The sequence below is a fragment of the Bombyx mori genome, chromosome 11 (assembly GCF_030269925.1).
Source record: "Bombyx mori chromosome 11, ASM3026992v2".
Taxonomy (NCBI): Eukaryota; Metazoa; Arthropoda; class Insecta; order Lepidoptera; family Bombycidae; genus Bombyx; species Bombyx mori.
In genome coordinates, this window is record NC_085117.1 from 16735805 (window position 1) to 16759272 (window position 23468).

Sequence of the window (23468 nt, forward strand, 5' to 3'; positions counted from 1 at the left end):
TTTTTTTTATAGATAGAGTGATTGAAGAGGAAGGTTTATATGTATAATAACATACATTAAATAGTGGAGAAATCAATAATAAATTACAGTTTCCGAAGCGAAGCAAGAGGGGGGTCGCTAGTATTTCTCATTAGTATCTAAATTGCTTTAAACGGACTAACTATAATTTCTGAAAACTAAATTGTCAGACAGCGTAAAATTTGCCCAGAGTGTTATAACGTTTCGGAGTTGATTTTCCCCGCCAAGGTAAATTGTAAATTAACTGCACACGTTTAGACGGGACGTGTGTTGGATTGTTTACTCAACCGTGTGTGTGTATCTTAGTTGGATTAAATCATTTCTGTTATGAATAGGTAAGTCTGTATTTTACCATTGAAATAAATGGAAAGGAAATATTATATGATGGAAAGGAAATGAAAGGAAATAGAAATAATGAAAGAGTTTTTGATATTAAATGTGTTTCAAACAATAAGGTAAAAATTAAGAATACTGAAGAAATTGTTTGGTTGTTTTTCTTGCAAAAGGAGAGTTAATTATTCACGATGTTTATAATTCAAAAATCTTAGACACACTTCGCCGCGCTTTAAAAGATATTGGTACACGCAAAGGTGCATTTTTATTGCAAAAATGAGTGGATGAGCTCACGATCCATCTGGTAACAGGATAGTAAGCATAAATGCCGTCACGCACCTTGAGAAATGATTTCTAAGTCTCCGTTTCAAACCTTCAAACCATGCCTACCGCTTACCCTTCAAACCTAAACGCACTACTGCTAAACGGCAGAAATAAGCAAAGATGGTGATAACTATGAGACCGGGCTCACAAGACATCCAACGAACAGTAATTACCTACACAAATTAAAATTGCGGGTTTGATTTTGATCACACAATGTTATTTCTTCACCGTGGAAGTAATTCGTGAACATTTGCTGAGTTCGTGTTCGTGTGTGATCGTGTAAGTCAAAAAAAATTTAAAGTTTTACAGTAAACAAAGTAACATTATAAATACTACAATCAAAAGCAGACTGGTTAAGTCTATGTGTGGCTTACAGAACAAAAAATGACTTGCTTTTTAGCTTGACCATAATTTTTATTCCTACAAATTTTACAATTTTAAATTAAATGTATCTACAATAACTAGTGAAGGCATCGTACGCCGCTTAATTTGTTTTTTATACCTACCTATGCTGATAGCCTTGAGAGCCTATTTCAGCTTCACCCTAACGTGTGTAGGTGAGCTCACGGGGCTCAAACCGGAGTGTTGCTAACACTGACCCTAGCAAGAGTAGTGCTTCGCAGAATCTACCACCGGATCGGAAACGCGACCCACTGAGAAGATCCGGCGAGAAACTCAGTGGGCTGTGTCTATGGGTTAATTCGCTCGTCGAGCCCTTCGTCGCAAACGACAGGTTCGACGAGGACGGTGACCGGTGCTTGTGGTGCCTAAAAGCACCGTTAATGGATCGGGAGGATCCGTAATGACGTGCTTTGGGCGACGTCGACTGTTTACCATTCGGTCTACAGGATCGGGTATGTAATTTCCAGCGGCCACGACAAGAGGGTTCACATGTCGTGCCGCCTTCTCGAAATGGCGCAATGATGCCGACTGTAGATACTTACTGACAGAGCTTAATTTGTATTCCACATAGCAACTGTACGAACGAATATTTGGCTAGTGTTCGGTAATACAGACTTGTATCTTCTAGTCCATCCAATATTTGAATATTTAATGTACTAATATTTTGTAACTATATTGAGACCTTAGAACTCATATCTCAAGGTGGGTGACGGCATTAACGTTGTAGATGTCTATGGGTTCCACATATTAACACCAGGTTTTTTTTTTATTGCTTAGATGGATAGACGAGCTCACAGCCCACCTGATGTTAAGTGGTTACTGAAGCCCATAGACATCTACAACGTAAATGCGCCACCCACCTTGAGATATAAGTTCTAAGGTCTCAAGTATAGTTACAACGTCTGCCCCACCCTTCAAACCGAAACGCATCACTGCTTCACGGCAGAAATGGGCAGGGTGGTGGTACCCACCCGCGCGGACTCACAAGAGTTCCTGCCACCAGGTGGGCTGTAAGTTCGTCCTCCCATATATGCAATAAAAAAAAATGTGTGCGTGTACTAGTGTACACACGTAAGAAGTGAAACTTGTTTATGGCCTTATTTTTCGAAAAATGATCTACATGCAACTTTCTAGAAATTGGTTAAATAAAGTTAAATTAGATAAAGTTTAAACAAAAGGATTTTATTATCATAGACATGAATACAAATAATACAATTATTTCACTTTACCTTTTTGCTACTAAGATTATTACAGCATTTTAATAATACATCTCTTTGATATCATAATACCCTGGTACTTTTCTTCCTATAAATTAATAATAATAGCACGGTCCACGTGGTGTTAAATGGGGTTCCTGAGGTTCGTGAAGTTTGACCCACCTTGAGACATGAGGTCGATTTCTCAAATCCGAAACCATGCTTCAGAACATACCGCCGTTAATTATTAATAAATCTCTTTGCTATCATAATACCCTGGTACTTTTCTTCCTATTATTTTACGTAATAACAGTAATAAATAGCACGGTCCACGTGATATTATTAAGTGGGCTCCCTGAGATTATTGGAATTACAAAATGATTTCCGTAATCCACCTGGAGACATGAGGTCAATTTCTCAAATCGGAATCCATACTTCAGAACATACAGCCGTTAATTAATAAAGAAGGCTGTACGTCAGAGTAAAGTTATAATAATACATCTCTTTGATATCATAATACCCTGGTACTTTTCTTCCTATTATTTTACGTAATAACAATAATAGCACGGTCCACGTGATATTAAGTGGGTTACCTGGGATTATTGCAATTACAAAATGTATTCCGTGACCCACCTTGAGACATGAGGTCGGTTTCTCAAATGCGCATCCATACTTCAGAACATACAGCCGTTAATTAAAAGATGGCGCGTAACGGAAAAATGTGACGCGTAACCGAAAAATGTGACGGTAAATTTTTTTCCAACGCCGATAAGGAAGTTTCACTTCAAAAAACAAAAAAAAAGTATGTAAAATATCTGCGTCATTCATATACATAAGAATATAATTATGTATTTGGAAAAAACTAATCACTATCTTCTTGTCGGTTCTTGTTAGTCGTAAAATCTTATTTAGAATCTATTGTCACGATGATTTGAACGCACACTTAAATAAAAGATTTTAATGTTTTTTTTTTTAATTAATCCATATTTCTTTTTTATTTATATCTCGATTAAAACAAAACTGTGATATTTACGTTGCAATAAAATGACACGCTTGTTTCATTGTATGTTTCGTTTTGCAAAACCTCTATTGTTTGTTATCGCAAACGTGTGGACGACAGCTTTATTATACCTTACAAAACAAACACAATAATAAATTGAATTTTGAACTTTTGTAATATTAAATTTTCTCACTGCTTTTATATGGCTATAAATGTAATTTTTTTTTGTTGGTAAAACGTTTTTTCATATTTAAGCTACAAATATTTGTGGAAACGACAGGTGTATCAACTATTGTATCTATGAGGTTACTATGCTAGAGACCACGAAACTATGTATATGTCTATCATTAAGTCAACACTGTCTTCTTGAGTAACGCAATATAACAATATCAATTGACTCGCTGGGTCAATGATTTCAAACGAACCTCAGCCGGGTGTGGTTGGCTGGCTACAGGTTATTGAACTCTGAACTTTTGTTCGCTTTCGTTACTGGTACACAATCCAATAGCCTTTACGCTAAGCTTAGCTATATGCTCATATGTATTGTATTGTAACTCGTATTTGAAGTCGTCGTAGCCTAAGGGATAAGACGTCCGGTGCATTCGTGTTGAGCGATGCACCGGTGTTCGAATCCCAGGTGGGTACCAATTTTTCTAATGAATTACGTACTCAACAAATGTTCACGATTGACTCCCACGATGAAGGAACAACATCGGGTAGTAAAAATGAAACACGCAAAATTATAATTTGCGTAATTACTGGTGGTAGGACATCTTGTGAGTCCGCGTGGGTAGGTACCACCGCCCTGTCTATTTCTGCCGTGAAGCAGTAATGCGTTTCAGTTTGAAGGGTGGAGCAGCCGTTGTAACTATACTGAGATCTTAAAACTTATATCTCAAGATGGGTGGCGCATTTACGTTGTAGATGTCTATGGGCTCCAGTTACCACTTAGCACCAGGTGGGCTGTGAGCTCGTCGACCCATCTAAGCAATAAGCAATAAAAAAAGACGTGTGGTGTCGTGGGACACCGGGTAGGAACGAAGTTCCTTATTATAAAAAAATAATAATTTTAAGTTCTATTCGAGGTATAAAGAAAATGAGAGAACGAAAAGAAAGAGGGAGAAAGAGAAAGGTATTATACACTACTCGCTTGTGTATGCGACTGTCGCGCCTGCGCACGTCTCATTTAACGGTTTTATTCCACGCACTTTTTTCCACGGATTTTTTCTTACGGTTTTACTATCACATTTTTTTCAGTTCGGTCGCGCAGCAAAATCCCTATCCCCTCCAAGCCTGCCGTAAGGAACTTCGTTCCAAAAAATGTATATATTAGTTTTCGTTTGGAATTTAGGAGCAGTCTCCTTACACGCTGAATATTTTACTTTATCATATGAATATGTTCATGTATGCACAAATTGCGTTCGTCGTTCAACATTCATAACCACAAACGTAATTGGGTCATTATACACATTACACGGGCCGCTGATTTAATTTAAAATGTACATTTGATTATTTGTTAAACTTGATAAAATTGTATCAGCATAGATACGCCATCGAGCTCATGGCCTCCTCGTGTGAAATGTCACTGGAGCAGTTTGATATGAGAATGTCCTTTCCACCACCCACCTTAAGTCACGAGGTCAATGTTTCAATGGTATTTACAGCTACCCCACCCTTCAAACCGAATCTTAACACCTTAAATGTTGGTAGGCTATCACAGTATAATGCTCAGAGATTACTTCTTTTTACAACACCCACGGGAAGAAATGTGGCGCTATTGAAAGCCGACATCGAGCAGTCAACAAGCATCTAATACTGTGGTACAAATGAAGATCCAATGTATCTCAAATTTCAGGGACTTAATTGGGTACACGCGCGAGTCGTGACCCATCTGACGTCACGCCCGCTAAAGTATCATTATACCAACCTTGAGATATGAGTGTGGACGTAGTTTTCGAAGCGTGCTAGTTTTTATTAACGAAGAGTATATGGTTCGGGGTGTTTACGAGAACGTAAATGGACAATCAAGTATACGGCTCCCGGACTCAAAAACGTACATACGTAGATGACCTTATTGTATTTTCTTCGGATTCTGCACGTCTTTATTTAAGACTAGCTGACCCGGCAGACTTCGTAGTGCCTCAACCGATAAATAAAAGACACATCAAGGGGACACATCAAAGGAAAAACAAAATTGGTTGTTTTTCTATAATTCCGAGCTTTTTTTATATTTTTTCACCTTTTAAACCTTCAGAGACAAGAATGGATGGAGAAAGATCGTGCGTGCGATATACAAAAGGGCGTGATACAAAAGGGTGATCACGACCCTCAGCAATGAGTAATACGACGCAAGGAGGAGGAAACCTTCTCTGGACTTCCACGAATAATTCAAGACCAAAATTAGCCAAATCGGTCCAGCCGTTCTCGAGTTTTAGCGAGACTAACAAACAGCAATTCATTTTATATATAAGTATATAGATAACTTTAAATTAATTACTTTAACATTTATAAAGTTAGTTAAATCTGCTTTTACGATTCGATCTCGCGTTTTTTGTTGTCATTACATTTATGAAGTTTCGAATATATCACACCACGAAAACAGTATTCGAAATGTGAATATGACTTAAGCTTCAAGTCATCGATTATGTTGTGACGGTTGTCCTGCTCTTGAAGCTGGAAGGCGAGAAGGCTTCGTGGCAGATTTACGCAGGAAGGTTTTTTTATGATTGAGGGATTACTAGTGGCCCGAAGGCCTTTACAGTTTCACCAAGACAATCGAGTCGGGCGATCGAACGGTCGATGAGCACGTCCGCACGCGACGGGTGCTTCTGTCGGAATGGCGCAGGAAGATAGTAAGTGCCTACTTAAACCTTAAACCCTACCGTCAGTACTCGTAATGGTTTTGAGAATGTAAAATTGTGGTTGCAATTTTTTCCTAAATATTTATACGCAGCATTTATGGGTTTCTTTTTTTTTTTATTGCCCTTGTAGGCAGACGAGCATACGGCCCACCTGATGGTGAGTAGTTAACGTCACCCATGGACTTCAGCAATGCCAGGGGCAGAGCCAAGCCGCTGCCTACCGTTTCGTATTCCAGAGACTGCTATTTCATTAAAATGATTTGGGCATATTGTTTTATTGCTCTAAATTGGCGAACGAACTCATTTTTCATATGATATTAAGCGGTTGCTACAGCAATTAACCATCGCAACATGATTGAACCAAGAACCAATGGTCGAAATCTTAATTGATTGGTAAAACAGCTGGGGCGAGTCTCCGAGCCGACAAGTATGACTACTTCGCAGCAGAAGTAGGTGGTACAATCTATCAGTGCTTATAGAAAAAAAATTTTTTTTGGGGGTTTGGGTACACTAATATTATTTTTCCATTGTAGAAGTCTCTTATTAATTGATTAGGTACGCATTTTCTTAGAACAATTGCTTTCTGTGTACAGGCTACCTCATCATAGTCGCATCGATCGCGAATAGACCAGGACTCTTATATCTTAGGCCACGAATCTCTTAACTTGGTTATACCTAATGATTTGTAAATTCTGACCTGTTAGAAATGAAAGCCTCCTCATCGCAGGGAAGGGGTGGTTCCCAGAGGTGTCGAGCAGATCCAATTGATAGACCTCTCCGCGGATTCGGTATAGCTTGCGGTGGAAGTCTTCTATGGTGGGCGTGTAGCTGTCTTCGAATTTCGTGCCTAGGAACCGGGCTACTAATGAGGTCTTGCCCACACGTGCTGACCTACGAACAACGATAAAGCTTCAATTAGATACACATATATTAATCCTTTCGTACAGTTGTTGAAATAAACCGGCAAAAAAGTTTGTTTCATAAATATTGCTACCTTGCTTGGGATCGCTACCAAAAATACACGACGCAACACGAAAAAAACAACAAGTGAAAACCACCTTCAAATCGGAACCTTGTGACTAAAACAAAAATTACATTAGAACAATGGTTATTCTTCAAACCGCAATTCGCCAAGACCAAACGTGTACACTGCCTTTAAAGTAATGGATCTGATGTGTGTGGATTTCGATTTGATTATTTGTTAAAGCGTTGTAAGTACACTCGAAGATTTCATACCGACAATTATTTCCGTGATTGATCATGTCTATGTATATATATTACTTATATATCTAAGCTTACATAAATAAATTACAGCCTCTGGTTCCCAAGTAAAGGAAATCCTCGTTCGGGCCTAGACAACCGTGTTTGATTTATTTTTTCTAGATTGATAGCTATTGCCGCTCGAACCTCGATAGAAAGCAAGCGTCCAGTAAGTCCCTAAATGGATCTTTAACTTTCCAGTAGCTCCCACCCAGCCAATCAGCTGTCAAGTTTTTATTCCACCTATTAAAGATTTTCAATCACTCTCTTATTATTTATGTCAACTTGTATATCGTGGGGTGAAAATATATTGGGCCTAAGCGACCTTTTTACAACTTTACAAGGGTTTCATTTCAAGTGTAAAATTTGAAAAAAATATCTTAATTAACAAAAAATCCGTTCGTCAGCTATTTGAATGAAGTAAACTAAATTGAAGTTCAATTAAAAACATCGAACTGTTGATGCTAACACCATATAAAACGCACCTATAATTACAAAAGTAAATGTCGCGTAGTCATCGTGGACGGATAAGGCCTCCGATGCATTCGTATCTAGCGATGCAATGGTGTTCGAATCACGCAGGCGGGTACCCATTCTTCTAATGAAATACGTACTGGTCAAATGTTCACTTTCTGTCAAATGTGACTTTCACGGTGAAGGAATAACATCTATATCTATACTTAATTATTAATATTATAAAGAGGAAAGATTTGTTTGTTTGTTTGTTTCGAATAGGCTCCGAAACTACTGGACCGATTTGAAAAATTATTTTTCCATTAGAAGCCGACATTGTCCCTGATGAACATAGGCTACTTTTTTTTAAAAAAAATTAAATTTTTTTTTTTTAGTTTCATGTGTGTTTTAATGTTTCCGAAGCGAAGCGAGGGCGGGTCGCTAGTCGTGTAATAAAAATCAAACCTGCAAAATTATAATTTGAGTAATTACAAGTGGCAGGACCTCTTGCGAGTCCGCACGGTTAGGTACCCTGCCTATTTCTGCTGTGAAGCAATAATGCGTTTTGGTTTGAAGAGTGGGGCAGCCGTTGTAACTATACTGAGACCTTAGAACTTATATCTCAAAGTGGGTGGCGCATTTTACATTGTAGATGTCAATGGGCTCCGGTAACCACTTAACATCAGGTGAGCTGTGAGCTCATCCATCCATCTAAGAAATAAGAAATAAAAAAATAAAATAAAAGTATTAAGTGAAATCTCGCTTAAATAAAAATATAGCCTTTCACTTTTGGTATTATTATTATTTAGAGTCATTAGCGTTACGTCACGTGTGGCTAAATCTGCAAACTATAAAATTACCATCCCTGAACAACAACGAAGTCAATGCCTATCAAAATATTGTTTTCTTCAGCTTTACTTAAAAACCACGCATGGCTATTCAAGTGTTACAATGAATCCGAGTAATAAGCTGAGGCATTAAGAAGCTAATATCCGATTTAATCCCTCTTCGGGTTTGATCACGCTTTTCCTCGCATTCATTCGTATTGCTTGGGCTTATTCGTATATTTTCTTTTCAATATTTAGGTAATAACTATTTTATTTGATCCTCTTCGGTCGAATGTGTTGGTAATATTAACTAATAAAAGGTTCGTGCGTAATGAGCGCGGGCCGTCGCCGTTTCCGATGTCAATACCAGGCCTTGATCAACTAAGGATCTCGGCCTGACCGCCTCCGTAAATTAATAAAGGATTCGTCCTTAAAGATTCCTCAAACATCATACGTACATGTATGATAAAACTTTTACGATGATAATTACGAAATTACTTCAGATGTTTCATAACTTAATATTACGAGTGAATTGTAATCGCTGGAATTAACCGTCTCTTGGTATGTTTGTGCTATGTATTAATTCAATGAAACGCCAAATATTTTAAGAACACGCTCTTGTTTATATTACAACTTTGAATTCTTTCATTGTTACCTTAGGTCGTTTAGAATACTATTCCAGAGCAAGTGCCGGAAATATCGATATAATCTATCGGAATGATAATCCAAAAGGGTTTTTTGTGGAGACCACTTTAAAAGTTCTACAGCTCATTTTAGTCATGTTTTTATTGGCCATGGCTACAGTGCCACGCGGGTTAGATTCTCAGTTGGACTCAGTATCATTAAAAAAAATCTGATCCAAAAATGAGACAAAACCTTGCTAAAACTGAGTGATACTCTATAAGCTATTACAGTTTTATGGAATCACTTTAAACTACGGAAACATTACGAAAAGAAAAAATAACTATTTTTTTAAGGGATTTTATGACCTGGTAACTGAGACCTTTAAGTCATGTCTTATTTTAATTTATATTCATATTTTTATGAAAAATGATATTATGAAGTGAAATGATATGAAGATGATTAATTTGAGACATTAATCAACTGGGATGAAATTAAATGAAATGAAATGAGATGAAATATAATCTCAGTAAAATGGTGGTCATTTACTAAGATTTTTTGAGTGGACTTTTTGGAGGATCCCGACAAGTTACGTCCAGCGGCTTTGTTTCATTTTCCCACATTTGTGCACTTTCACAGATATTAAACAGTTAATAAACCACCGTTATTACACATTTAAACCCGAAGAAACACTAAATAGACAAAATAAAACAAATCACACAACTTCACTCCTCGCGTTCCCGCCAAAAAGTAAAAAAAAAGAACTATCTGGCAAAATATGCTATAGATAAATAATCACGCCCTACTGCAACATAAATAACAGTACAAACGTATAAATGTGAATATATGTGTATTATAAGAGTACAAGAAGCTATTTCATATTTTTTCTTAAATTTGAATTGTAATATCGAAAATCTCTCGTGGTTTTTATGAAAACGTAATACTAAAATATTCTTATCTTTTTTTCACAAACCTGTCTATTGTCAGAAAAGCTGAGCGGAAAAACGTAGGCTTTTCACAAGAGAAGAACATCTTGAGATTCATTAAGACTTGTGGATTAATATCTATTATTCCGGACGGCCACCGCTCAGGTTTCGGCCACCACGTGTGATTTTTAGACTTCTTACTCGTGGCAAACGTGGTGGCTCGAGTATTGCCGCAGTGGCTGTCGCGGAACGGATGCTGGGATTGGTTCGAGGAAAATAACGAAGGCTTCAAGTATGGCGTTCACACGGTCCTCGTGGCTTGACCGGCGCAGGGCGTAGGAGCGAGTCTTTTCTTGTTCGGTTGGCGCTCTCCTCTTCTTTCGGAGAGGTCTTGACTCGTCGGCTCGCTGTCTCGAACTGAATTTGCAGCGAGGTAGGCCCCTTATTTATGGTCGCCCACACGCACTCGGCCAGCGCTATTATGAGTCCGAGCACGGTGGGCGTCTATTGTTCTCTCGGCCGCCTCGCTCGCCTATTGTTTGCCTAGTCGCTCTATTAGTTGCCCGTATTGTGACTCGCTCCTGCGTTCCCACGCCAAATTAAAGACCACGAGGACCAATCTTTATTTACAAACACATATTTACAAATTTACTTATATCTATTTTTAACTATCTCTATTCACATTTATTATTTCACAACATATCCGTTTATTTGGATATTCTTTATGTCTATTTATTTTCGCTGTTCTTGGCGAACATATCTCTATTTAACTATTTACGGACATTTTTCTATTATAACTAGTCCAACCTATTACTATATTTCTATTTATTTTAAACTATTTATATCCGTCGCGAACAATATCTATATTTATTCATGTCCGTCGCGAACATCCTCCCGCCGTGCAGCGTCGTTCACGTCGCTGCATCCTCCTTGGTGAGCGGCGGACATCGTGGGCAGCACGATAATCTTCTTCGCCGGGCGTCGCAGGATACCGCCGGCGGTGCGCACGTCGACCACTCGAGTGATGCCGTCGGCCCCCGGGTAAACCTCCTGGATGATCCCACGTGGCCAGGTGTTCCGTGGGAGCGTTCCGTCTGCTATTATCACGACGTCGCCTATCTTTAGGGCGGGCCCGCGGCTGTGGGGCTCCCGCCGGTTCTGCAGGTCGGGCAGGTACTCCCGGAGCCAGCGACTCCAGAACACATCTGCCAGACGTTGAGCTGCGCGCCAGTGTGCGCGCCCTATGAGGTCGGCGTCGTCGAACTTGCCCGGCACGGGGACTCGCGCCGGGCCTCCTAGCAGGAAGTGGTTCGGTGTCAGAGGGTCGGGATCGTCGGCGCTCACCGATACATGGGTGAGAGGTCGGATGTTCACTGTGAACTCTGCCTCTGCTAGCAGAGTATGAAATATTTCGGGCGTCGGGTGCCTCGGCTGTTCCGTGGCCGAGAGCGCGGCCTTTACCGCCCGCACCATTCTCTCCCAGGCGCCGCCCATGAAAGGCGCGCCCGGTGGGATGAAGCGCCATTGTATAAGCCTTAAGCCTGCTTCATGCTCGGTCGCCTTGTCTAAAGCTTGGCGCAGCTCCTTGTCGGCACCCCGTAAATTGGTGCCGTTGTCGCTCCATATTTCCGTCGGAGCTCCCCGGCGCGCGATCATGCGCCGGAGTGCCATCACTGCTGAGTCCGTGCTGAGGCTCGCTGCCGGTTCTAAATGCACCGCACGCGTAGTGAGACATGTGAAGATGGCCACGTAGTGCTTCTGGGTGCTTCTGCCGGTGGTCACTTGATAGGGCCCGAAGTAATCGAGGCCCACGTATGTAAACGGTCGCCGATGGTGTGCCAGTCTGCTCGGTGGGTGATCGCCTGTGGCTGGACGCGGTGGAGTGTCCTTGCGGATACGACACGGAAGACAGTTGTGGATTACGCTCCGTGTCACTGGGCGTAGGCGTAAGACCCAGTACGACTGTCGGCACTCGGCGATCGTGGCTTCGGTTCCGGCGTGGTGCATCTTTCTATGGATGAAGTCTATCATCAGTCTCGTTTCGCGTCGGGATCCGTCTAGCACGAGAGGCGAGGTGATGACGTCAGCTCCCTCTATGTTGCCGATGCGTCCGTTTATTCTCAATATCCCGTCCGCGTAAGTTACGGACAAGTTTCGCAGTCGGCTTGCTGGGGATATTTGTTTCCCTCGCTGGAGCGTCAAAATCTCTTCCTCGAAGGCCGCCCGCTGGCTCTGTTGCCAAATGAGCGTCTCGGCGCGTCGAAGCGTGTCGGCGTCTAAAGTCTTCCATTGAATGACTGCTTGCTCTGGCGTCCGCGGTGTGTTCAGCGGGGTCTTCGAAGTCGTCTTCTTTCTATTCTTCTCCCACGTCGGGTCCGAACGCGGGTTCCGTCTGGTCCTCTTGTAATGAGTGCGCTCGCGACTCCTGCGGCATAGGCTGACGAATTGTAGTATTCGCCCCGTTGCACGCAGGTACTTCTCCCACTTGGAGAAGCGTCTTGGGTCCGGGATCGCTTCGCCGAGGCTCTCTCTGCTCACGGCGAGCATTGCGCACTTCTCTTCACCCGTCTCTTCTGCCCTTCTTGCAGTCCGTTGTACGGGCCAATCATCCGGATGCCGTCTTAGGTATTCCGGGCCTATGAACCAGCGGTGGTTTCTTTCAAAGCCGACGGGTAGCTCTCTAGTGGCGTCGTCGGCGACATTCTCTCTTGTGGGGACCCAGCGCCATTCTTCCACAGTGCTGTTTTCTTCTATGGTGGCGCTGTCGGTCCAGAACACTCTCGTGTCTGGCTTTCTATTGTGTTCTTCCGTGACGGCCGCGGCCATGCGGCTGCTCATCACGGCGGCTTGTGGCTCGAGACGCAGTATCGAAGTTAGCTTCACGGTTGCGACTCGGTCTTTGGCTAGGGAGGTCCTCATCTCCCCGTCGGGCGTCTCCACGCGCCAGTACAACGCGGCGTCGTGGGCGTACTTGGTGGTGTCCACGTACGTGTGGAGCTTGAGGTAGGCGGCGTCCGGGTACTGCAGTCGGTTCTTCACGCAGATGGCGGTTGCAGGTGAGCTTGTCGCGCCGAAGACGATGGACCTCATCCGGTATTCTGTAGGTTCTTGTGAAGGGTCCTCCCTCCACAAGTACCGGAGCGCGTCGCGGTCCTCGCTTCGGACGCCTCTCTGTATAAACATCTCCGTGATGTCCGCGGAGACGGCGACGGCGTGCTGCCTGAAGTGCATCATCACTTCGGGCAGCGACTGCAGCAGGTCCGGGTCGGTGAGCAGGAAGTCTTTTGGGCTTCTTCCCTCTATTTTTCGCATCGGCGTCGTGCACGACGCGAATCCTCTCCTGCTTCTTGGGATGCGTCACGTCGAAGTGTGGCAAGTACCGGGTTCGCTTCTTCGTACCCGTCGATGGAGTTACTTCGGCGTATCCTTTCGCTACCAGCGCGTTTGTTCGTTGCTTGTAGCGCTCTTTCAAATTTGGATCCTTCTCCAGTTTCTTTTCTACGGACGTCAGGCGATTCATTGCGGCTTCAAAATTGTTGGGCCTCCTCAGGCTCTCCTCACGCCACAGCAGTGGGGTCTCGTAGCGGCCGTCGGGTCGCTGTTGGGTGGAGTCCCGCAGGATCTTCAGCGCGCGCTTGTCCGGATCGTTCTTCGGCGTCTTGGCGGCGACGGTGAGTCCCTCGATCGCGACGTAGTGCCTGAGGGCTTCGTCCATGTTCGCGTCGGCCGTCGTCGCGTGTGCCACGAAGTTGACGCGCTGTCTCTTGCCTCCCGGGTGTGCTCCGTGCACGACCCACCCGAGCGGAGTACGAGACGCCACTGGTTGATCGCGTCGTCCCGTCCGCATCTCCTCCGTCACCAGCAGGTGCCAGTTGTCTTGGCCGATCAGTATCTTCGGCGAGGCGTAGCTCGTTTTGAAGTGATGCCGGAGGTCGGTGAGGTGATGGCACGACGCGAGGACTTCGATGTTCAGTCGCTGTGGTGTTAATTTTAAGCCGTTGACTGTCCGTAGGTTCAGGTCTTGCGGTTCCCCCGTGCGTCCGCATAGCTTCAGCGGGACGCGTCGTGAGCGTGTTGCGTCTATCTTGTTGTCTCCGATGGCAGTGATGAAGAGGGGTTCGATCGGTCCTTTGGCGCCCACTCGTCTCGCGAAGTCTTCGTCGATCAGCGAGATCGTTGACCCGTCGTCCAGCAGGGCCCATGTATCTGCTTCTCCCGCCGGTCCGATAACAGTAATTGGCGCCATCTTTAGGTAGGCTGTCGCACTTCTTGCGGCCCACGTCGAGGTGACCGCCTCTTCTTTTTCCTTCGGCTTCTGCCATGCTGGCTTCTTATGCAACAGCTCGTGGTGCGTGCGTTCACAGCTGTCGACGCCGCACTTCTTCTTTTTGCATACGTGTCCCCGGGACCGGAACCGTAGGCACCGGAAACACAAATTTTCGCGCTTCGCCGTATCCCAGCGCTCGCTGACGGCTGCTCTCTTGAATTCGGGACAATCTTGTGGGATGTGCCCCGGCTTCTGACATGCTGCGCATTTCCTCTCTTCCTTCGCTTGCGTGGTGTGCGTCCTCTGAGGCGTGTTCAACATCTTCCGCCGACGGCTGGTATTCTCCACTCTCGTCTCTGGCTCCGGCTGTGCGTATGGGCTGCACAGGTCCGCCTCGCGTTGCAGGAAGCGCGACAGCTTGACGAGGTCCGGTTCTCCCGCCGGTTGAGTCGCTGAGAATTCGAACCAGCGGTGGCGTAGAGTGGACGGCAGCTTCTCCGATGTGATGTTAGTGAGCTCCGGGTTGTACATATAATGTACGCGGTCGAGGGCCCTCAGAGCGGCGACGACGTTGTTCACCTTATTCGCGAATACGCAGATGTCCCTCGGTGTGTCCGTGCAGCGTGGCAGCGCGCGCAGTCGTTCCAGCTCCGTTGCGGCGATTGCTTCTGGACGTCCGAAGCGCGATTCTAGAGTCCGCATGATCTCGGCGGGCTCGGTGTAATGCAGCAACAAGTTTTCGACCGCTTCTCTTGCTCTTCCTCTCAACGTACGCCGAAGTCTCGCAGTGTTCTCTGCGGCGCTGAAGCTGTCCGCTGATTCGGCGTAGGCGACCTTGAAGGAGAGCCATTCCTGGTGCGATCCACTGTAGACTGGAAGCTCCCCGTAGTACCGGTGCGATGGTCCGGGCCTGGCCTGGCGGGCGGCCGTCGCGATGGCAGCTGCTAGTTCGGCGATGTCGCTCTTCGGTGCGACAGGTGCGGCAATCGGTGCCGCGGCAGGGGCCGGTAGCTTCAGCTGTTCTATTGGTGCGGGAAGTTCCAGTTGCGGTTGCTCGATGGTGGCTGGTGATCCGTGTGTTGGCTGCATTACTCTTTCTTCGACTCCCTGTAGCGCGATCGATCGTTGCTGACTGAGCCATGTGTCGATGCGCTGTGATTGCTCGTTCTCGTCCTCCGTGAGTGTTGTGCGCGCATCTTCCTCCTCTTCAACGAGCGCTTCGGCTTCTAATGTTGAGATGCGGGCGGCGGCGAGGCGCGCCATAAGCAACAGCCGTTGTGACTGTTGACTCGACTTTCTTGAAGATCCTCGTACTGGTGGCGCCATCCCGTCGCGGAGTGTGGAGCCTTCTTCTGTCGTCGAGATTTTGGCAGCGGCGTCCGTGATGTGGGACCCGTGTACTATTTGATTGGCCGTGAGCGCTGACTCCTTTCTGTTCTGGCTCGCGGATACGACGCTCTCCGTTGCTGCGTCGCCTGAAGTTGTTGCCGGTGTCGCGGTGCTGGGAGGTCTGACCACTCGACGACAGACCCCGCTGTTCGGTCCCGTTGGCGACGCCGGCGAGTATTGCGTAGGCAATATTTGGCGGGAGGGGGGCATCGCTTGTGAGCCCCGCGGCACTCCCGGACACTTTTCCACTTGGGAGGAGGGTGCCGCCATCGGTGGCGGTCCCTGCGTCACTCCCGAACGCGGCGCGGTTGACTGGGAGGAGGTTGCCGCCATCGGTGGCGGTCCCTGCGTCACTCCCGAACGCGGCGCGGCCGACACAGCTCGTTGCTGTGCGTCTTGCAAAGTTGAGCCCGAGACAGCTTCGTTGCCGGGCCGGTCAAGGCGTGACGACCTCATCTTCTCGGACCGTGTGAGCACCATTTCTTCAATCTTCAATCTTCAATTTTCTTCGATCTTCCTCAAATGAATCCGGCTCTCGAAGGACCAATATTCCGGACGGCCACCGCTCAGGTTTCGGCCACCACGTGTGATTTTTAGACTTCTTACTCGTGGCAAACGTGGTGGCTCGAGTATTGCCGCAGTGGCTGTCGCGGAACGAGTGCTGGGATTGGTTCGAGGAAAATAACGAAGGCTTCAAGTATGGCGTTCACACGGTCCTCGTGGCTTGACCGGCGCAGGGCGTAGGAGCGAGTCTTTTCTTGTTCGGTTGGCGCTCTCCTCTTCTTTCGGAGAGGTCTTGACTCGTCGGCTCGCTGTCTCGAACTGAATTTGCAGCGTCGTGGGGTCGTCGCGTCCCCTTGCGGGGGCGCGGAGCGGGCCTCGGGGAAACCCCTCTACCCGGACTTGTAGCTCCCCGCCTATTAAGGCAGGGGTGATGCACTGCGGGATGGACTGTACACAGGCTCGAGGTGAGTGGTGGGACGATTTCTATCTTCATTTCTTCATCTTCTTTCTTCCTTCTTCTTTCTTCTTTCTTCCTTCTTCTTTCTTCTTCTTCTTTCTTCCCTTCTTCCGGGGGCGGCTGCTGCTCTCCTCCATAATTTTTTTTTTTTTTGGATTTTTGATTGATTTTTTTTTTTTTTTTTTTTTTATTTTTTTATTTTTTTTTTTTTTTTTCTTTTTTTTTTTTATTTTTCTTTTTTTACAATTTTATCTTATCCTAGCTTAACCTAAAGTACACCTAACTTAATCTAACTTACATCTAAGCGACGACAGCGCGCCGTTCCTGCACTCCGTGGAGTGCCGGGACAGCGCGCGCCGTCACACCTAAACCTAATCCTAATCTAACTTAACCTATTATGGGGGAGAGAGCAAATCCGCACTCCGCGCTGCAGTCCTCTCCCCCTCTCCCCATCGTTATACAATATTGATGGGGGGGAGGACTGCAGCGGGTAAGAACACCCCATCCCAAAAGGGGGTGGGGGGTGGGGTCAAAGCCCCTCATGGAAATGAGGCTGCACCTACGGGGTGCAGCCGCGGTCCCCATACGGGGGACCCGCCAAACGGGCAAGAGGCGTGGGGCTAGAGGCTGATGAAACTCAGCTCCGAGAGGGGCGCTCATAGGTCCTCCCCGGCCTCACAGCCGGCGAGGAGCTTTATCTCCGAACGATCGTCGGGGGTACCAATAGCTCCCGCGGCAACGCCGTACCATCCGGTGGTCTGGCGTGCAGCGGGGCTATGTTGTGGAGATGCTCATGGGGCCCGTTTTCGGCTCGCTCGTACATATTACGGGCGAGCCTAGTCACAAACTCCACGAGCGACTCCACCCCTAGGTCCCGGGCAATAACGTCATTTCTGACGTACTGCCCGGCCCCGACGATAATGCGGAGGGAAAGACTCTGCTGGGCCTGCAACCTAGATCGCTGGGACGGCGACAACAGGTGATACCAGGCCACAGCAGCGTATGTGAGGCGGGAACGGACGTATGTCTTGTAAATGGCGAGTCTGGTCCTGGTCGGAAGCCCGGACGCAAACACCGGCCGCAACAAGAACATGGCCGCGCGAGCCTGACCGATGACTCGGTTGACGTGCGCGACCATGCTCAAAGAGCGGTCGATGTCGCATCCGAGATACCGGACCGTGGTCCTGAACTCGACATTCACACCTCGGAGGCTGAGTTTCTTTGGGACGACTCTGATACGGACCGGACCGTAGAGTAAGGCCGCGGTCTTTCCCACATTGACCGCGACTCTCCAACGGTCCAGCCACTGGGGCAGTATGTCCAAAAGCCTCTGCATCCTCATGATGGCTGCAGAGGGGAACGGGGAGGACGAGAAGTAGGCCGAGTCGTCAGCGAACAAGGCCAACTTCACGTCCTCCTCCCACGCCCGAAGGTGACCCTCCAGGGTGGGGATGTCATTAGTGTAGAGGGCGTATAGGATAGGTGATAGGACACTACCCTGGGGAACCCCGGCCGTAATGGGACGCACGGAAGACCGTGCGCCCTCGACCGCGACAAAGAAGGTTCTGCCCTCCAGATACGACCCGAGCAGTCGCACGTGAGCGTGCCGTAGGCCCGCGTCCCGCAGCTTGTGGACCAGCCCCTCGTGCCACACACGGTCGAAGGCCTTCTCGATATCGAGGAGGACCGCGACCGTGTATTGGCCCGAGTTTCGCCGGTCCGCCAAGTGATGCAGGACACGGGTCAGTTGCAGAGTCGTCGAGTGGCCGCTTCTAAAGCCGAATTGCTCCGGCCTGAGGAGAATATACGGCGATATCCTCCTCAGGAGCAGCCGCTCGAACAACTTGCCCACGTGCGAGAGCAAGGTAATCGGTCGGTAACTGGAGGGCTTTCTCCTGTCCTTGCCGGGTTTGGGCAAGACGATAATCTTGCCCAGTTTCCAAGTTCCAGGGAAGTGTCCTACCCGGAGAATGGAATTAAACAATCGTGTCATTGCTGACACGATTGAGGGAGGGAGGTTTTGCAGGGCGAGGGGAGGAATACCGTCCTCGCCGGGGGCTTTGCGCCTCTTCATCAACTTGATGAGGAGGCGCACTTCGCTGGGAGTGACTAAGTCGTCATCTCCCAGCTCGACTCCCGGCGATTCCGGTTTGAGGAATTGGATTACACCCTCTGACACCTCGCGATGGAATGCAGCCATCGAGGGTGCAGAGACATTCGGAGTGAACTGCCGCTCCAGCGAGTTGGCCAGGACTTCGGCACGAGCCAACGGTGTAAAACACCGTCTTCCCCCCTCGTCCTCCAAGGGGCAAGTGGGGGAAGGCTTGTTGGTGAGCCGGCGACAGATGCGGTGAAGGGGGGCCATCGTACGGTCGTCGGACGCGTCCAACAGTCCCCCCTCCCAGGAATCACCCCGGTAAGTCCGCATCTTAGTCGCCAGCTCCCCCTCAAGTCGGTTGAGCTCGCGCTTAATCCTGGGACACCTAGATGTCGCCCAGAGCCTCCTCAGTGCCCTCTTCCGACGAATTAACGTCTTGAGGTGCACCGGGAGTTCCGCTCTGGGCCCCCCGCTGGGTACCAGAGTCGTCACTTGGTCCAGGGCTCCCCTGATGGTGTCGACGAGACGGGAAGCCGCCGTGTCGACCTCATCAGGGGTAGACGGGTCTTGAAACAAGGATTGGTCGGCCAGCAGTCCCGTAAAGGACTGCCAGTCGACCCTAGGCCTGAGAGGGGATGTCGCGACCCGAGTGAGCCCCAAACCCACCGTGACCAAGATCGGTAGGTGAGGGGTACTCAGGTCGTACAGTGCCTCTATCGCTAGAGGGCACTGTAGCCCCTTGTGAACACACACGTCCAATACGTCCGGTTGGTACCGGGCCAACGTTGGAACGTGTGTGGGTTCGTTGGGGCCGACCACGCAGTAGTCCCCCCTTTCGGCATCCTCGTACAATCGCCTTCCGGGCGGCGTGATGATTCGGGAGCCCCAAGCGACATGTTTCGCATTGAGGTCCCCGACCACCAAGGCCGGATGGCGATCATGGTTCAAGGCCCGTCTAATATCGTCCTCGACAAAATCAGGACCCGGGGGTCGATACGCGGCATAAATCCGCAATTCGGCCCCCGGTACGTGGACCCTCACCCCGACCGTTCTGGTAGAGGCGAAGGTCAGTAGCTCAAGCTCCTCGTGCACCACGTCCCTCCTGACGAGCGCCGCAGTGCCCCTGAACGGGCGCCCGTTGGAGGTCAGTTCGTCCCGTCGGTACACGAAGTAGTTGGGCATCCTAAAATCTTGTCGAGGTTTGAGCTTGGTCTCGCCCAGGAGGATAACCTGCGGGTCATACTCCTGGGCGAGTCGGATTAATTCCGACCTCCGGGATCCTATCCCGTCGGGGTTCCAGTAGATGATGCGCAGCTCCTGGCTAGCCATTGAGCTGCGCAATCATCCGGTAGAACCCCGCGAGCAAGGCCCCGAAGGGACTGGCTCCCGAGGCGATCTCTCGGATCACTCCGGAGATCACCTCGGACAGTTTCTCCCACAGGGAGAGGAGCCAGGCAGCGAAGCCGGCAGGCTGCGTGTCCTGTCGGCCGCTGCGCCGCTCTCTCTGCGGGCGGGGTGGTAATGGGGGCTGTATGCCTGAAGTGGCCGGTTGGGCCTGGGGCAGTGAAGATGGTCCAGGTTGTTGATCATCGATTATGTGGTCGGTAGTGGGGTTGATGTCAACCTCCATGTCTATGGCAGGTATTGCGGGAACCGATGAGGGAGCAGCGTTCTCTAAGGCCTCCCTTCGCGCTTTCTTCATCAATTTCCTTTTGCTCTTTTTTTTCCTGTTTTTAAGGGTTTTTTTATTTGGAGCTTGTGGGGTTGGGGCACCGGCACGGGCCGGAGCGCGGTCTTGTTTTGGGGTCGGTCTTGTTATAGCGAAGCTACGTGGGGTCGGAGTAGGTTTACCCCGCCGCGGAGTGTTGGCTTCAGCCATCAGCGTTGCCGCCGATGGTTCGGCCTCCACTGTGACGGCAGGGGGGATGAATGAGGACGTGGGAGGAGGTTGGGGCTGGGAAGATTTCCCTTTCCCCTTCCCCTTCCCCTTCGAGGTGGGTGCTACAGCGGAAGGAGCTGCATTCCCGGATCGACGCACCGGTGGCACCGGTGGCACCGGAGGAGGGACGGTTACTCCCATCATCCTGGCCTTCTTGCGGTAGACCGGGCACCGCCTATCAACGGCGGCGTGGTCCTTCCCGCAATTGGCGCAGGAGAATGGGCCGTCCCTCGGCCTCGGGCAGTCCGCTACAGTGTGCTCCGCAGCACATCTCACGCAGCGGACCGCACGGTGACAATTGTGGGAGGCGTGCCCGTATGCCTGGCAGCGGTGACACTGCGCAGGCCCTCGGGTTGGTCGCCATCCCTCAACCGTCACCCCCGGCAAGTACATCAGTTCGTTGACTGAGTACAAGCGGGCGAGTTCATCCTTTGAGAGGTGATCCAGGGCAACGTGGAACACGTTGCCCGGTCGCCCTCTCTTGGACCGAATGCACCTAGCGTATCGAGCCGGGAACCCCAGCTCCTTCAACGCGTTGGTAACGTCTGCCGTGTCGGTGTCGGCAGGGAGGCCCCGGACAGCTACCTTAGAGGGCATCTCCTCCGCCAGGGCATAGCAGTACCATTTAATGGTACTATCCCTGGCAGAGGCCTCCGACAGGTAGGCCTGGACCGCCCTGTATTCCTCAGCCGACGACGGCAGGAACCTAAAACCAGTGCCGAAGGGTCGCGCCGAGGGGGCGCGGCCTAGGCGCTCCCTAATGGCAGCCATGTGGCGGGGCCAATTAGAAAGGGCCTCCACCATTATTGGCGGGTGTCGGCGCAGTTCCTCCTGGGCGCGACCCTTCGGTCTCGGGGGAGGAACATTTCGATGGACCTGTGTTGGGGGCTTGGGAGTAGTTGGCTTGGAGGCGGCGATAGCCGCATAAGATGTGGACGGAATTGGGTCAGGAAGTTTTCGGACTGAGGGAGGGGGGGGTCGGGTAGCCTCGAGGTCCACATACCTAGTTGAATCTAGGTTGCCCGCCGTGCAACTTGAGGCGGGGGCACCTCGAGTACTATCCGCCATGATAGGAGAGAGTGCTGGAGAGGGAGAACGCGGAGGGGTTCTCAACCTAGGAGCATCTACCGTCCTAGGGAGTGCCCTAGGTTTGGGGATGGGTTTCTTGGGTGAGGGAAGGGATTCCTTTGAGGGGGACGTTGAGCGAGAGGAGGAGGGGGAGGACGAAGCAGATGTGGATGCAGAAGAGGAAGGAGTGATGGAGGTAGCTTCGCTATCGTCACCCTCAGATCTAGAAGAGGGACCTATCCTCGGTCTCTTGTCTTTCTCCTCAGAAGAGCCCCGGTCGGACTCGGACCTGGCCTTCTTTCGCGGCCGAGGGGTCCCCGAGTTATCGGTCGGTAAGGGAAAGCAACTTTCCCCCGAACCGATTCTCGGCGGTCCCTGGGACGCTCCAGAAGGCCCGGGCTTATTGTCCGGGCCTGGGCGAGTTTGGGTTTGGGCAAATAGGCTAGTTCCTATTGTGCGTCCCTTATGGGAGGGGCCTGGGGTGCTGATTATGGGGGGGCTCCCCCCTGACATGATTTAGACGACAGTCTACTGAAGCAGGTGACAGGCACCAGCGAACGCTGCTGGTAGTGGGGGTCGATGAACCCTATTAACCGGAGAGAGCAAGGACAATCCCGCTCACCATACCGATAAACTAACTAGAAATTAAAATAAAAGTGAAATTGAAATAATAATTAAGTGAATGTAATTAATGCAAATTAACTATTATTAAATGTGGTTATTAAATTATGACCAATAGTCACAATTTAACACCTCCATAAGCCTAAATATATAGTTTACGTTATAAGGATGAAATAATAAAGAAAATAAGGAACCAAATAAAATTGCTATAATAGAAATGTAAGGTTAGTATTAATAACAAAATAAAGTAAAGTTAAAATTAAAAATTAAAAATAAGAGTTAAAAAGTTAGTACTAAGTGCCCACTTATGATGGACCGAGCGTCCACCTGAGTCCGCCGCCAGATGGTCGCAGTTCAAAACTGGCGACTTGATAGCAATACAATATTGCTAAGTTCTGGTGCGGTAGTAGGCACGTAATGAAAATTAAAAATGTTATAGAAATTAATTTTAGAAAAATAAATATTAGAGTACTACCTGGAACTATAATTTATTCTATTGCAAATGGTATAAGGTTTAGAAAAATTTTGGAGGATGGTAGTTGTAACTAAATGTGTATTCTATTTGGTTTGTAAAGTTTTAAACGAAGACGTGAAAATAAAAAATAAAATATAAATCGAATACGGTAAACTAATACAACCAACTAGGTCAATACTCAAAATGATAGAAAATCAATTTATTTCTATGGTAAGCGGGACGACACCCCTCGGGGTCTATGGGTCGATCTAATTTAATTCTAAATTAATATACTAAATTTAAAAATGTTTCAGGAAAGGAATTGAAAAGATTTGATATGTTATAATTGAGGGTAGATGAAAAAATAATAAATGTAAAATTAAAATTAAATTGGTATTATAATTAATGAACTAAGCTACTGAACTACAATATCTACAAGACTACACTAAC

General features: G+C 48.0%; 1 protein-coding gene and 1 non-coding gene across 2 annotated transcripts in view; one reads left to right on the forward strand and one right to left on the reverse strand.

Annotated features, from left to right (window-relative positions):
- LOC105842521 (GTP-binding protein Rhes) overlaps positions 1-23468 on the reverse strand; it is a 64746-nt gene that overhangs the window by 16193 nt on the left and 25085 nt on the right. Inside the window, exon 2 of the mRNA XM_021352390.3 lies at positions 6832-7025. Within this exon, the coding sequence (XP_021208065.1) occupies positions 6832-7025 (194 nt within the window). The remainder of the gene's footprint in view (positions 1-6831; positions 7026-23468) is intronic.
- On the forward strand, positions 13914-13987 carry Mir3383 (microRNA mir-3383). Its single transcript, NR_107659.1, is given in 1 exon segment — positions 13914-13987. It is a non-coding gene; the product is annotated as a microRNA mir-3383 (primary transcript).